At 43.3% G+C, this 14,235-nt stretch overlaps 1 protein-coding gene across 2 annotated transcripts in view; it reads left to right on the forward strand.

Moving 5' to 3' along the window:
• The window catches only part of trpm6 (transient receptor potential cation channel, subfamily M, member 6), a 154,283-nt gene that overhangs the window by 43,436 nt on the left and 96,612 nt on the right, over window positions 1-14,235 (forward strand). For both annotated transcript variants that reach the window (XM_080188915.1, XM_080188917.1), the window contains exons 6-9: window positions 1,091-1,215; window positions 5,370-5,541; window positions 5,677-5,851; window positions 12,685-12,808. In XM_080188915.1, the coding sequence (XP_080045041.1) occupies window positions 1,091-1,215; window positions 5,370-5,541; window positions 5,677-5,851; window positions 12,685-12,808 (596 nt within the window). The remainder of the gene's footprint in view (window positions 1-1,090; window positions 1,216-5,369; window positions 5,542-5,676; window positions 5,852-12,684; window positions 12,809-14,235) is intronic.

Below are 14,235 nucleotides of genomic sequence, written 5' to 3' on the forward strand. Positions count from 1 at the left end.
GGTCAACAGACCTTTGCGTGGTCCATGTCCCGCCTTCTGCAATTCCTCTGGTGGGCGGGATGGCAAAATTCTGGCCAGAGAGGCTGTCAATGAGGGGGACTATACTTCTACTCCAGCCCTGGTAGTCTGCTGGCAAGCTCCCGGAACCACGTACCCTCCATCTGACAGTGATTGAATACCAGCAGGATGACGGCCTTAATTGGCTCATTAGGGGAATGATTGACCTCCAGATGGTAAGTTCACCCTGTACCTTTCGTGTCCTGAACTTGGTCCAGGGATCATTATAGGCGGAATTGACCCAAAACCTGTCAGTGCCAGGTTCAGACAATTCAGATTTTCTCGCGCTCAGTGCACAAAGAATCTCAGAGTGTGCTTTGCGATGTCAGTCTGGTGGCGTGGCGCCTGAAAGAGCTGGCAAGGCTGACTCCACAGAAATCAGAGCGTCATCCGCCTATCCCCCACCACTCCTGACCTATGGAGACCTACCCTAACCACCCCCAGTATTGAAGTGGAGAATGAACCTCCCCTACAAGCATCCCTAACCCTAACCCTCCTCCCTGCCCCCCACCACCAGGCAAGCATCAGAGTGTTCCTGCATTCCCCCTTCTGACATCCATTCCAGACATCTGGGTGTGCCCATTCAAGTATTCCCCTCCAGACATTGGGGCACTCTTTTCCTACCCATCCATTCCAGATTGGCATTGGTAGGGCACCACCTGGCCACATTCCTTACCACCCAGAGGTTATACTTACCTGTCCTCCACCACCCCCCACCTCCCCAGCATGGTTGTCATGACTGTTTTTGTTTATGAAAATGAGTAGTGATTCATTCCAATGTGACTTCCCACCAGCTGGGGTGGGATGTTGAGGGCAGATGTTGCAGCATCAAGCCTTATAATGACATTCAAAATTATTTTAAAATACGCTAATTAGGCTTGTGCTGTTCCTGGGCGTGGCCCTGATTATGTCAGGGATGCAGCTTTGCAAGTTGTTATCTGGTCAAATAACTAAATTAATTTCAACACCTGTGTTCTTTTTCTCTCTCCAGTTACAGGATAATTAACATTGAATGTTGTGATTTTTAAAATAGGAACTTCTAGACATGTTGGGGATGCAGTGAGAGATCACACTTCCCCGTATTTACGAAAGATCTGCATAATAGGAATTACACCCTGGGGAGTCATAGAAAATCACCGAGATTTAATTGGGCAAGATGTAAGTAACCTGTGTCTGACTGAACCAAGCCATTCTATCTGATAATAAAACAGTGCTAGTTTTTAAAAGACTAATTCACAGGATGTGGGCATTGCTGGCAAGGTCAATATTTAATGCCTATTTATTGCCATCTTCTTGAACCACTGCTGTCCGTGTTGTGTAGGTACACCCAGAGTGCTGTTAGGAAAATTTTGAGCCTGTGACAGTGAAGAAACGATGATATAGTTGCACGTCAGGATGGTGTATAGTTTGTGGTGTGTGGCTTGGAGGAGAACTTGCAGGTGATGATGTTTCCATGCATCTGTTGCCTTTGTCTTTCTTGTTGGTGGAGGTTGTGGGTTTGGAAGGTGCTCTTGAAGAAGCTCGTTGAGTTCCTATGGTTCATCTTGTCAATGGTACACACTGCTGAAACTGTATGTTCATGATGTGGAAATGCTGGCATTGAACTGGGGTAAACACAGTAAGAAGTCTCACAACACCAGGTTAAAGTCCACACAACACCAGTCACAACACCCAGGGCCCACTCACCTGACAAAGGAGCAGCACTCCCAAAGCTAGTGGCATTTACTACCAAATAAACCTGTTGGACTTTAACCTGGTGTTGTGAGACACTGTGTGTTGACAGTGGAATGAGTGATATTTAAGCTGGTGGATAGGGTGCCAATCAAGTGGGCTACTTTGTCCTGAGTGTGGTTGGAGCTGCACTCATCTAGGCGAGTGGAGAGTATTCCATCACACTCCTGACTTGTGCCTCGTAGATGGTGGACAGACCTTGGGGAGTCAGGAGGTGAGCTAATCTCTGAAAAATTCACAGCCTCTGACCTCTTGTAGCCACAATATTTAAATGGCTAGCCCAGTTCAGTTTCTGGTCAGTGGTAACTCTCAGGATGTTGTCAGTGGAGAAGTAAGGGCAGGGCTTTATGGCCCCACTTGCCAACGCTGGGATTGTCTAGTGCGGCTGAAAGTAACTGGACTTTTGGCTGGGCCCCTGAATCTCCCGGAGTGGATCCCTCCACAATGGGGCCAGAAAATCCCTGTCTTAGCGATGGTAGTGGAATTCAATTTCAAGGGGAGATGGTTAGATACTCTCTTGCTGGAGATGGTCATTGCCTGACACTTGTGTGGTACAAATGTCACTTGCCATTGATCAGCTCAAACCTGAATAATTTTCATACATAATCCCATTTACCCATCATCAATACAATCTGATATGATTGAACTCACTGCCTCCAAAAATATAGACCTAAAAATGTATAGAAATAAAATCAGGACACTAGAGTGCGCGCTTTCTCAACTAATGTAACTGCTAGAGTAAGATTCAATATAATCTAAGTAGCCTTCAGTGAATCATTTGGGCACAATTGGTATCTGGGTAGAAATTCTGTTCAAAACTGCACTAGCTTTCAGAAATTTTTTTCCTAAAATTCATCTCTAAACTTACTCACATATCACAGATCTTAAAATCCGACACAGACATACATATCTGGGCAGTGTTTTAGAAAGAACTTTGAAAATTAAAATTTTTACTTAGAGATTCTCTTTGATATATTGAAAAACATCAACATAGTGCAGTTCATTCATATAGCTGAAAAATGTGTATCACAAAAATAAGCATTTTAATGAGAGGGAGAGAAATTTGTTTGTGTGGTGTTACTTTTGGTCGTGTTATGCAGACTTCCTCAATTCTCTGAAACAGACAATACATGCATCACAATCTACTTGGCTTACCTGACATTCTTCAATGATATCAATGAAGAAATGCTATACAAGCTACACTAATAGTGACTCTTGTGACGCTGCCTGTCTGAGTGAATTGAGATAAATGCATCACTACATAAAAATAAATGTTTCTCCCAGGGTCTAGTAGTCCACCATTTCAATTAATTTTCATAGAATCATACAGTGCAGAAGAGGTCCTTCAGCCCATTGAGTTCTCATCTAATCCCATCAGACAGCACTTGGCCCATAGCTCTGAATGTGATGATGTGCCAAGTGCTCACCCAGATACTTCTTAAAGCATGTGAGGCAACCCGCCTCTACACTCTCCCAAGCAATGTATTCCAGACCATCACCACCCTCTGAGTAAAAAAGATGTTCCTCACATCCCCCCTCAAACGTTATGTCCCTCACCTTGCACCTATATTCCCTCATGATTGACCCTTCAACGAAGGGGAACAGCTGCTCCTTATCCAATCTGTCCATGTCTCTCATAATCTTCTACACAGTGATCAGGTCGCCCCTTGTCTTCTCTGCTCCAACGAAAACAACCCAACCCTATCCAACCTTTCTTCATAACTTAAACATTCCATCCCAGGCAGCATCCAGTACAATCACACCTTTCCTATAATGTGGCGACCAGAACTGCACACTGTACTCTAACTGTGGCCTCACAAAAGTTCTATACAACTCCCTGCTTTTGTAATCTATGCCTCGATTGATAAAGGCAAGTATCCCATCTGCCTTTTCACCACCCTACTAGCATGCCCTTCAGCTTTCAGGGATCTATGGACAAACTCACCAAGGTCGCTTTGTTACACAGGATTTCCTGGTGTCCTATCATTCATTGAGTACTTTCTTGTCAAATTACTCCTTTCAAAGTGTATTATCTCACACTTTTCAGGGTTAAATTCCATCTGCCACTTATCTGCCCATTTGACCATTCCGTCCAAATTTTCTTGTAGCCCCAAGACACTCCACCTCACCGTTCATAACCCAGTCAATCTTTGTGTCATCCGCAAACTCACTAACCATATCCCCCACACATTCATCAATGTCATTTATATAATAAGGATCCCCCTATAATACGCCATGAAACAATCATGCTAATATCATCCCACCATGCTCAAACATTTAGGCAGGGCAAATGCAGCATTCAGCAGCAATGTGGGGAAAAAGACAATAAGGCCAAATGAAAATCACAATAATCAACAATGTTTTTTAACAATTGGATAAAATATTGGACCAAAGGCAGCTATGTGGAGTTAGACAGTAGATTAGCCAAAACTTAAAAATTAAAAAACCTTTTGAAGGATGTCCTTCCACCCCAAAAAATAATTTAATTTTAGGAACCTCATCAAAGGGCTGTAAACTGTTGCAGATAGTGGAAACTCACCATCATGATTAGTTTGAATGAGTCTGGCCAATATTATGGGCAAGGATAGCACAATGTTCTTTAAAGCAGTGCAAAAGATTCATGGAATCATAGAATCACTACAGTGCAGAAGAAGCCCATTCAGCCCTTTGAGTCTGCACTGACTACATAGAAATATAGAAACATAGAAGATAGGAGAGGGAGGAGGCCATTTGGCACTTCGACCCTTCTCCACTATTTACTATGATCATGGCTGATCATTCAACTCAATAGCCTAATTCTGCTTTTTCCCCATAACCTTTATAAGGGAATCCATACAATCCCATTCAGGCCCTATCCCCATAATGCAATGCATTCACCCCAAGTTAGTGCCCCAACACTAAGGGGCAATTTAGCACAGCCAATCCACCTAACCTGCACATTTTTGGACTGCAGATTGTAGAAACCTAATTTGCACTGGTTATAACTTGCCTTTAAAATTCCCCAATCTTGTGCTGGTTTGGCTGAATGCAGGCAAATTGTGCTAAAAATAGCCGCACCATTGCAGGAACCCCAGCCCCCAATATATTTCGATGAAATGTTTTGCACCCAACTTGTGCAGCTATTGTGGAACCATCTGCAGTATGTAGACTCACTCTATTTCAGGTTCACAATGACTGCAGCATAACCACAACCATTCCGAAAATTGATTACTAAACTTGAAAATCAGTTTTAAAAATGTCCCAGCATCTACCACACTGCATTTTGAGGTTTTGATTTTATGAACAGGCAGCATTGTAGACTGCTCTACACTAAAGTTTCAACATTGGGATGCGATTGAGTAAGATCCTGTAGATGTATTTAAAATACTTAGTTTGTTTAGTGGGGAGTGCTCCAAAGTAATGTTTTATTAACTAACATTCAGGTTTCCCTACATACTAACATCATAACTACATCCAATGTAATTCGGCAGTATTGATAAGTGTTGAAAAATATTATCTCCATTTTGAACTATTTATATGCAGTAAAGTACTAAAGTTTTGATAATGATTTTAAGCAGGTTGTGTATAATGTTTTTCCATAGGTAGTGTGTCCCTATCAGACACTTGGCAACCCCTTGAGCAAGCTGACCAGTTTAAATAGCAAGCATTCGCATTTCATCCTAGTAGATGATGGGACTGTTGGCAAATATGGGAGTGAAATGAAGCTGAGAAGGAAGCTGGAAAAATATATTGCACTTCAGAAAATCCATACTCGTAAGTACAGGTAGACAACTCCCCAACAAGAATGTCTCCCAAGGTCCCAACATTTTAGTAAACATTTTCTTTCAATGTTAACAGCCTTGTAAGATATTTCAATACAATTCATTTTTTCCTTTTTTCCCAATATAGGTATGGGCCAAGGTGTCCCTGTAGTGGGACTGGTGATTGAAGGTGGACCCAATGTTATCCTGACGGTGTGGGAATATGTAAGGGATGTTCCCCCTGTACCTGTTGTTGTGTGTGAGGGAACAGGCAGGGCAGCTGATCTCCTGTCTTTTACTCATAAACACACTGCAGACGGTGGGTATGTTCCTTGTTCATTTGTCCTTTCATGTATCAATATATAATAAATTGCAGGATACACGGGGGCCAGAATTCTCCCATCCCACCTGCCACTGGAATTCTAGCGGATGGGGGTAGGGGAGCAGACCATGTAAAGATCCATTGAAGTTGGGTGGGAATCTTCAGTTTTCAGGCAAGCGTGGCAAGAGAATCCCACCTGGGGTTTATGCAATTAATGGTTAATATTAGGGCCAGTAAATTGCTGTGATTGTATAGGTTAAACTCATTTTATTAATATGATATTCTGCAAATTTTACCATTGCTTTGGGTATTGAATTTCATACAATTTGCCCGTTTTATCATGAAAATCAGTGGCCTTTATTTTCTATATAGAGACACTATTTGACATTTACGAATTTATTTTTAATGCTAAAGTTGAGAATGCGCAGAAAAGATACATGCAAGATGTATTAACTGGATATCTGGGATGGGATTTTTCATGGTAATGATTCTCTTCATGTTGCAGCGCTTAAATTGTGTGGGTTTTTGTGTGCCTGTGTGTGTAGCGGGAGGGGCAAGGATGTGAAATGGGACCAGTTGACATCCTAAGGAGAGGCAAATACCTGGTACAAAAGCAGGATGTAAAACATTCTTGAAAGGGTGCTTGGAGCAGTGGAGGAAAATGCAACTTGGGATGAGATGGTAAATAAAGGAACTATGAGTTTCATAATGTGTGTGTAAAAAGGTATTATTTTGAAGATGGGATCAGAGATGAGCTAGCAAGGTGGATACGAAACTGGCTTGGTCAAAGAAGATAGAAGGTAGCAGTGGAAGACTGTGTTTCTGAATGGAGGGCTCTGACAAGTGGTGTTTCTCAGGGTTCAGTGCTGGATATTTGCTGTTTGGAATATATACATATTGGAGGATTTGGAGGAAAATGTAACTGGATTGATTAGTAAGTTTGCAGACGACACAAAGGTTGGTGGATTTGCGAATAGCGATGAGGACCAAGAAAGGATACAGCAGGATATAGATCAGTTGGAGACTTGGGCGGAGAGATGGCAGGTGGAATTTAATCCGGACAAATATGAGATAATGCATTTTGGAAGATCAAATACAGATAGGAAATATACAATAAATGGCAGAACCCTTAAGATAGGCAAAGGGATCTGGGTGTACAGGTACACAGGTCACTGAAAGTGGCAATGCAGGTGGAAAAGGTAGTCAAGAAGACATATGGCATGCTTGCCTTCATCAGCCAGGGCATTGAGTTTAAAAATTGGCAAGTCATGTTGCAACTTTATAGAAACTTAGTTAGACTGCACTTGGAATATAGTGTTCAATTCTGGTCGCCACACTACCAGAAGGATGTGGAAGCTTTGGGGAGGGTATAGAAAAGATTTACCAGGATGTTGCCTGGCATGGAAGGCATTAGCTATGAGGAGAGATTGGAGAAACTTGGTTTGTTCTCACTGGAGCGATAGAGGTTGAGGGGAGACCTGATAGAAGTCTACAAGATTATGAGAGGCATGGACAGAATGGATAGTCAGAAGCTTTTTCCCAGGGTGGAAGAGTCAGTTACTAGGGGGCAGAGGATTAATGTGTGAGGGGCAAGGTTTAAAGGAGATGTACAAGGCATGTTTTTTACACATAGGGTGGTGGGTGTCTGGAATTCGTTGCTGGGGTAGGTAGTGGAAGCAGATACTGAGTGCCAGAAAACCTGAGCTGAAAATTCAGCTGCGCATCTGGAGAGATACATACTGGTTTTCAGTCTGAACCTGACAGACTTTGATAAAATTCCAAGCCAGGTGCCTAGTGTCCTCCAGGGGTCAGGTACAGGCCCTCGCGTACCCACAGGGAGCAGCTAGGGCCACCCACTCAGGTTGCTCTGGGTGCACAGCCATTCTAATCCCCTCTGCCTATGACCCTGTCACCTTCAGCTGCTCAGGCGGAGGAGAGTGCACATGTCTCACTGTGGGAGAGCCAAAGAAGGCCAGAGCCCTCCAGGCCTCAGCCCGCTTAGAGAATGGCCACGAAAGTCAGAGAAAACAGGGCGTGGTAGTGAGCAGGCCTCTGCCACTTCTGCTGTGGATACCGGGGATGCACCAAATGTACGATAGGGTTAGAAAGATTTAAGAAACATTGATATCACTTTTGGGTCATGTGTGGTCTCTCGTGTCTATCATGCATCTTCATAAGTATATTTGCTTTTCTAGACAATGGTCTTGTGACTTGAATGCATTATGCATATGCATCTATGTGGCCTCTCATTGCAAGGGTGACCCAGGCTCCCATTCCACAATCACCTCCCATTGTGAGCCTTACATTTATGTAATGTCTGGCTGACTCATGTTAGTTACTCATTCCTTGTCTCATCTCAGAGAGATGTGTCAATCTGTTTAGTGAAAATCTTTAGAAATTGCATTAGGAAGAGATATTCATTAAAAAACACCATGGAGTTATGTGTGCTCAATTGTATTAGAGAGCTATCACTCACGTTGCCTTATCATTATATAGTTAATTGTTTGTACCAAAGCACAAGCCATGTTGAACTCTCCAGCCATATCTGCACCCCTGGATAGCACAAAGTGTCTCATTCAGGAAGTCATGACACCATCAAGTCCATTTGACTCAGACTTTGTACTGTTATGCTGCCTTTCACTTCCTTGAGTGGCTCCATCCAGCTTTGGCTGCTGACCTCTCCAAAGGTTAGAGCCTGGTGAGGGTTTGAAGTCCAAGGTCTTGTTCTTAATGTTAGTGGTTGTAAAAGCCTTTTAGATCACTGGCATGCTATTAAGGACAGAAGAAATGCACTTGGATACCCTTGCCTGTACTGTACTCCTGAAATCTTGTGGCTGTGAGTATGTCATGGGCTGGTCTTCCGCATCTTGTGGCTTCAATTGCATGTGGCAGCTTCCCATCATTGCTCTCTTCAGGTTCCTGTCCTTCCCAGATTTCATTGTTTAAGAAGTTCTCAGCCTCTTTCATATCTCCCTTTGGCAAGTGATCTCCCCTTTGAAATGCCAAGTTGTGCAGGGGGCAACACACTACAATGATGCAGGACACCCTCTTTGGGGGTGTACTGCAGAGCTCCACCTGAATAGTCCAAGTATTAGAAGCACATCATCAGGATGCCAATAGTCTACTCTCAGTTTGACAAGATCCATCAATGTGCCACATTGTATCTTTCCTCTAAGGCACTTTGGGGATGATGCAGTAGTATGTGATTCATTGTTTCAGTGGTAGCCCTTATTATCAAGCAGCCAACCCAGTAAGCACCACAACCCTTCAAATATCTGAGGCACCTGGGAATGCCTGAGGATGTACAACTCATGAACTCGCAGTGTATCTGGCACAAATGTGCACAATGTGCTTCTGATGGTCATACACCAGCTGAATATTCAGTGAATGGAACCATTTCTTGTTAATGAACATCAGGAACTGCTGCAAGGAATTCTCAAAGCCACATGTGTGCAACTGATTGCACTCTGTATGCTAGGGAACCCAGAGATTGCAGTGAAACCCAGGAATGTGGCAGTCTGGCTATCTTCATCTAGTGTGAACTTTTCCAAATGCCTTATTGTGGAAGGCATCTAGAACTTTCAACTTATCTGCTGAGGACTGAGTGATGCCACATAAATCCTATGTGGATCCCTGAAACAACCCGCTGGCAAAAACTGGAGCATGGCAGTGACCTTCGAGGGCATTGAAAGGGGATGTCCTCCCAGTCCATGCAGCATTAGCTCCTCTCACACAATGTGGCAGTAATAATCCATCACGTCTCTAACAAGAACAGAAACATACGGCATTACCACTCAGTCATCTCCAGATAGGAATGACGTCTTCAGTGGCTTCATGATTGTGCAAGTTGTCTTGGGGGATGGGTCAGAAAACCTCATCCTTTATGTTTTGCTGACACACAGTCCTCAGGTCGGGCCTCTTCTCGAAGCTGTGCTTGGTGTTGTTGGGCCACATCTTCCATTCTCACACTTCTCTCTGTTAATGCTCTGATTGATCAATTTCATTGTGAACTCAATGACTCACACTGTCTTACAATAAAGAACTCCGAGTGTCAGTGGCTCTAATTGCACCTTCTCAATGAACTCTTCTTGAGTTTTATTCTCTCAGACTTCATGTCTATGTTGTCACTATAGACAGTGTGAGGGTGTCCTCTGTTAGGGCTCTTGAGTACAGCTATGGGCTCCTCCACTGCCCCAGCTTCCTCCCTGGTAGATTATTTTTCAGTTTTGATTTTAAACTACGTCATAACTTTAGGCTGTCAAGATGGTGGTGCATTTTTACTTTGAGATTAGCTAACCCTGTCAGCATTTGGGTCTCCCAATCTCCTTGGAACCTCACAATGTGTAGGTAGAACTCCTTCCCTTTGGATTCTCCAGCCTCCCCCAGTAACTCTGGATCCCATTGTCATTGTGGTGAACATTCCAGTCTTTTGCTCTGAACCCATCACTGTTGATGTCCCCATACCCCATTTAGACTTCACTCCTCTCCATCTTGAGGTTATGTGCACGGTCACATACAATGGTGTCCCCCCCCCCCCAGGAGAGTTTTGAGTACCCCTCATTTGTTGCACTTCTCCCATTTACAGACTGCAGATGCCTTCCCTGACTGTCCCACCTGCAGCCCAGTATGAGCCAGACATCCCTCTCACCACCCATGGTGAGACTATGATCACACTTCATGCTAAGCTGTGCAAAGTCCCTACTAAGCACACAGGTCTTGTCCCCTCCCCAGAATGGGAAAATGATATGTGTGTCATGCATAGCCCAGTAGCATGACCACAGGGTCCAGGGACTATGATTATTTTTCACTCAGTTCTCTGACTCTTCAATGAGTGATCACAAGGCTTGTCCGACTCTGTGAGTCTGTGCAACCTATCCTCTTGTGCAAGCTTTCCGCCACCCCACTCATGAGTCTCTATGCAGCACCTCTTGCTTATGCCTCAGTTTTGAACTCCGCTTTCATCCCTACTTCTTGTAAATCGAGTCCCATCCACCACCTTCTGTGTTCGCATTCTGTTGCTCCATGTTTGCTCCAGTTTTCCCACTCCCAGTTTTCCCTCTGCTTGCCGTTGTTCTGCCTGCCTAAAATTCTCTCAGGTCCCCCTCAGTCTCATATTTCCATCATTCCCCCCCCCCCCCGCCCCCCCCGGTCTCCGCGTGGCACCGCCAGAGACTCACAGCACACGGTGCTAACCCCCAGAATTGCAGCAACCACGGAGAGCAGCCCAGCTCAACACTCCAGGCAGCCACAGCGAGTAGCCCCACTATTCACCCCCACCAGTGTGAGCTGTCACTGGCATCTCTGAGGAACCAGTGCAGAGCTATTGTAGGTTGGCATTTCCACTCACCTTAAAGCCACAAGAAAACTGAGGGCAGACAGCAGTCATGATTTAGACTGGTCTAATTTCGCACTAGCGTGGTATGTCACTTGGAGGAGGAACGTGATTCCAGTGACTTGTGTTTCTGATGAGTAATCATGCCATACTGATGCATGCCAGTAGCATTCCTAACATTGGGAAAACTGACCAACACAAGAGTGGCAAGGGTAAAATTCCAACTCATTTTCCCACTGGTGGGAATCCAACTTTTGGCCTCACTCTGAATTTTCTGTTCCCGCCCACTACTGGTGTGCCCAGAAAGTTCAGCCCTCTGACCTTAAAGAGCAAGAAGAAAGTTTGGAAGAAATTTTTTTTACAGTATATAAGGTGAGGGAATAATTTTCACTGGGGCTTGGTTGAGAATGGGATTGCTATATTTACCCGGCAGGAGTGAAACCATGATCACCTGGCAGGAGTGTGCTTCTCAGCCTTTTGGCTGAGTCCAGTGTCAGATCAAACCCAGCTCCAGGCACACTGCCTTTTCTTGTCAGCTTGGATCTTGTATGTCCCTCTTGTGGCAACTATGAATTGGATTCAATGTGAATTGTTTTTTGGAGCAAACAAGGAGATGGATTAAGGGTTTGCCCAATCTGCTCCACACGTTGTCTTTGTGACTCTAAGAATGGAGTAAAAATTTTAAAAAGATTGCTACGTTATTAAAAGGCAAATATTGCACGAAGATTTGAGTATAGAATGATACAGGGGTCTTGGAGAGTGAGCAGGGAATTGGGATTAGTTTAGGATTGCTCTAACAAAGAGTCAGCTAATGTATGATGAGTTGAATGGTCTCCTTCTGTCCTGCAAGCTTCTTCGGTCGATTGGTTAGCCAAGTCTGTGCTTTCTGTGTCTTCTCTTTGTTTGATGTCCTCTGGTTTTATTTGCCTGGCTATCTGGGGATTTAATAATCTTTGCCTGTTTGACTCTAGGTCAAAATTGAAGTACTGTTTTACGCACTGTATCAGTTGAAGTCATAGAGTCATGGAGGTTTACAGCATGGAAACAGGCCCTTCAGCCCAACTTGTTCATGCCACCCTTTTTTTAAATCACTAAACTAGCCCCAATTGCCTGCATTTTATAGAGAATTACAGCATGGAAACAGGCAATTGCCAATTTATTTATCCTTGTAGATTTTTGTGCACCCCAAATTGGGCCAGCCATACAGATCTAGATATTGTGAGTTTACTACCTTTAATTCTCTATTCACTATAGTCTGTACCTGTGAGCAGTACACCCACAATTTCTAGGTATGCGTGGCTGGCAGGTGCTATTACCTTAAGCGCATGGTCAGTCAGCCCTTATGTATAGATCATAATGTTTTAAGAGTTCAACCCTGCTTGCATTTAATTAGATTTCTCCTGCAGATAGTTTAAAAGTTTTTTTTTAAATAAAACTTCGACTTAACATTCAATGATTGCTCAGATAATTAATGGTGACATTCTTGGCTTCATTTATCATAGAAAATTGTATCCTGGCTTGGAAGATGAATTAATATTAAGGATCCAGAAGACCTTTAATTTTGGACAGAAGCAATCGGATCATTTGTTTAAAATTCTTATGGAATGTATGGAGCACAGAGAATCGGTGAGTACGTTCAAATCAGCGGTGAAAATATAGAAAGTCTTTGCAAAGACTCGATGATAGCGGCTAATGCACACAGCTCAATAGAGTAGCCATTTATTTGCATGATACCTGCAGTAGATTAATTTGATTAAATTGAACTTTCAGTTCATAGTTTCTTGAGCATGTACATAGACATTTTGTAATCATTAATAGAAGGTCAATAGCAGTGAATGGGATATTTTTCCATCTTGGCATTGATCCTCTATTTATTTTGTTGAATCACTTCAGGGAAGGACAAACTGATGTCTCAGGCTGGGACTGTGGAATCTATGCTGTTCCACATGGTAAACTCCACAATCCTGGGAGTAGACAGTAAATATTATTGCACATATGCAAACTTGTTGCCTGAAAGAATTAATGTACAACTGCAGGAACTCTATAATGGCTACAGGAGATTTATAAAGCTCTATGGTTGACAAAGGTTTAACAGGTTTATTTGGTAGCAAAATCCACTAGCTTTAGGAGTGCTTGCTGCTCCTTCATCAGGTGAGTGGGAGTTCTATTCACAAGCAGGGCATATAAAGACACAAACTCAATTTACAAAATAATAATTTACAAAACAACTAGAATAAACATTCAGCTAGCCTGCATCTGGATAAGTTGCTTGCCTGTTATCGGAAGTTTGTCAGTATCTACTTCTAGGACACCTATTCTTATAAAAGAATGTTCTCTGACTTGCTCCATGACCAAGCATGGTTTTAAACTCTATTTTAACAGTCCTCAAAACACTGACCATCAGAGGAGTTAGCTAAGTGTAGGAGTGATGTGGTGCAGTTGTAATCTCACTGGTTTAGAAATCCAGAGGCCCAGGTTAATGCTGTGGGGGCACAGGTTCAAATCCCACCATGGCACGGGTGGAATTTAAATTCAGTTAACAAACTTGGAAGGAAAATTCAAATCTCATGGTGACTGTAAAACTATTGTTGTAAAAACACATCTGCCATTTAGAGAAGAAAATCTGCCATCCTTCGATGGCCTGGCCTACATGTGACTGCAGACCACATAGCAATGTGGTGGATTCTTAAATACCCTTTAAAGTCATATTAGACCACTACAAAGCCTACGAAGAAATGAAATTGGATGAACTCCCCAACATTGACCAAGGCAACAGAAATGAAAACTGTGCACCCAGCCCTGTCAACCTGACAAAGTTCTCCTTACTATCATCTTGGGACTTGTGCCGAAATTGGGACAACTACATCATTCACCAGTGATTGTGAACATGATGCTCAGCAGATATTGTCTGGACTACTGGAGGCGAGCAGACAATAGGATGACTGATGATTATAGGTCTACAGAGCCTAATGAAGCTCTCGTTGTGAACTTGCAGTCATGTCTGAGGAGATTACGCAGCCACCTGTTGACTGCGCAATTGTTGACAGTTAGGA

This window comes from Carcharhinus amblyrhynchos, chromosome 5, assembly GCF_965287045.1.
Source record: "Carcharhinus amblyrhynchos chromosome 5, sCarAmb.v2.hapA, whole genome shotgun sequence".
NCBI classification, from domain to species: Eukaryota; Metazoa; Chordata; class Chondrichthyes; order Carcharhiniformes; family Carcharhinidae; genus Carcharhinus; species Carcharhinus amblyrhynchos.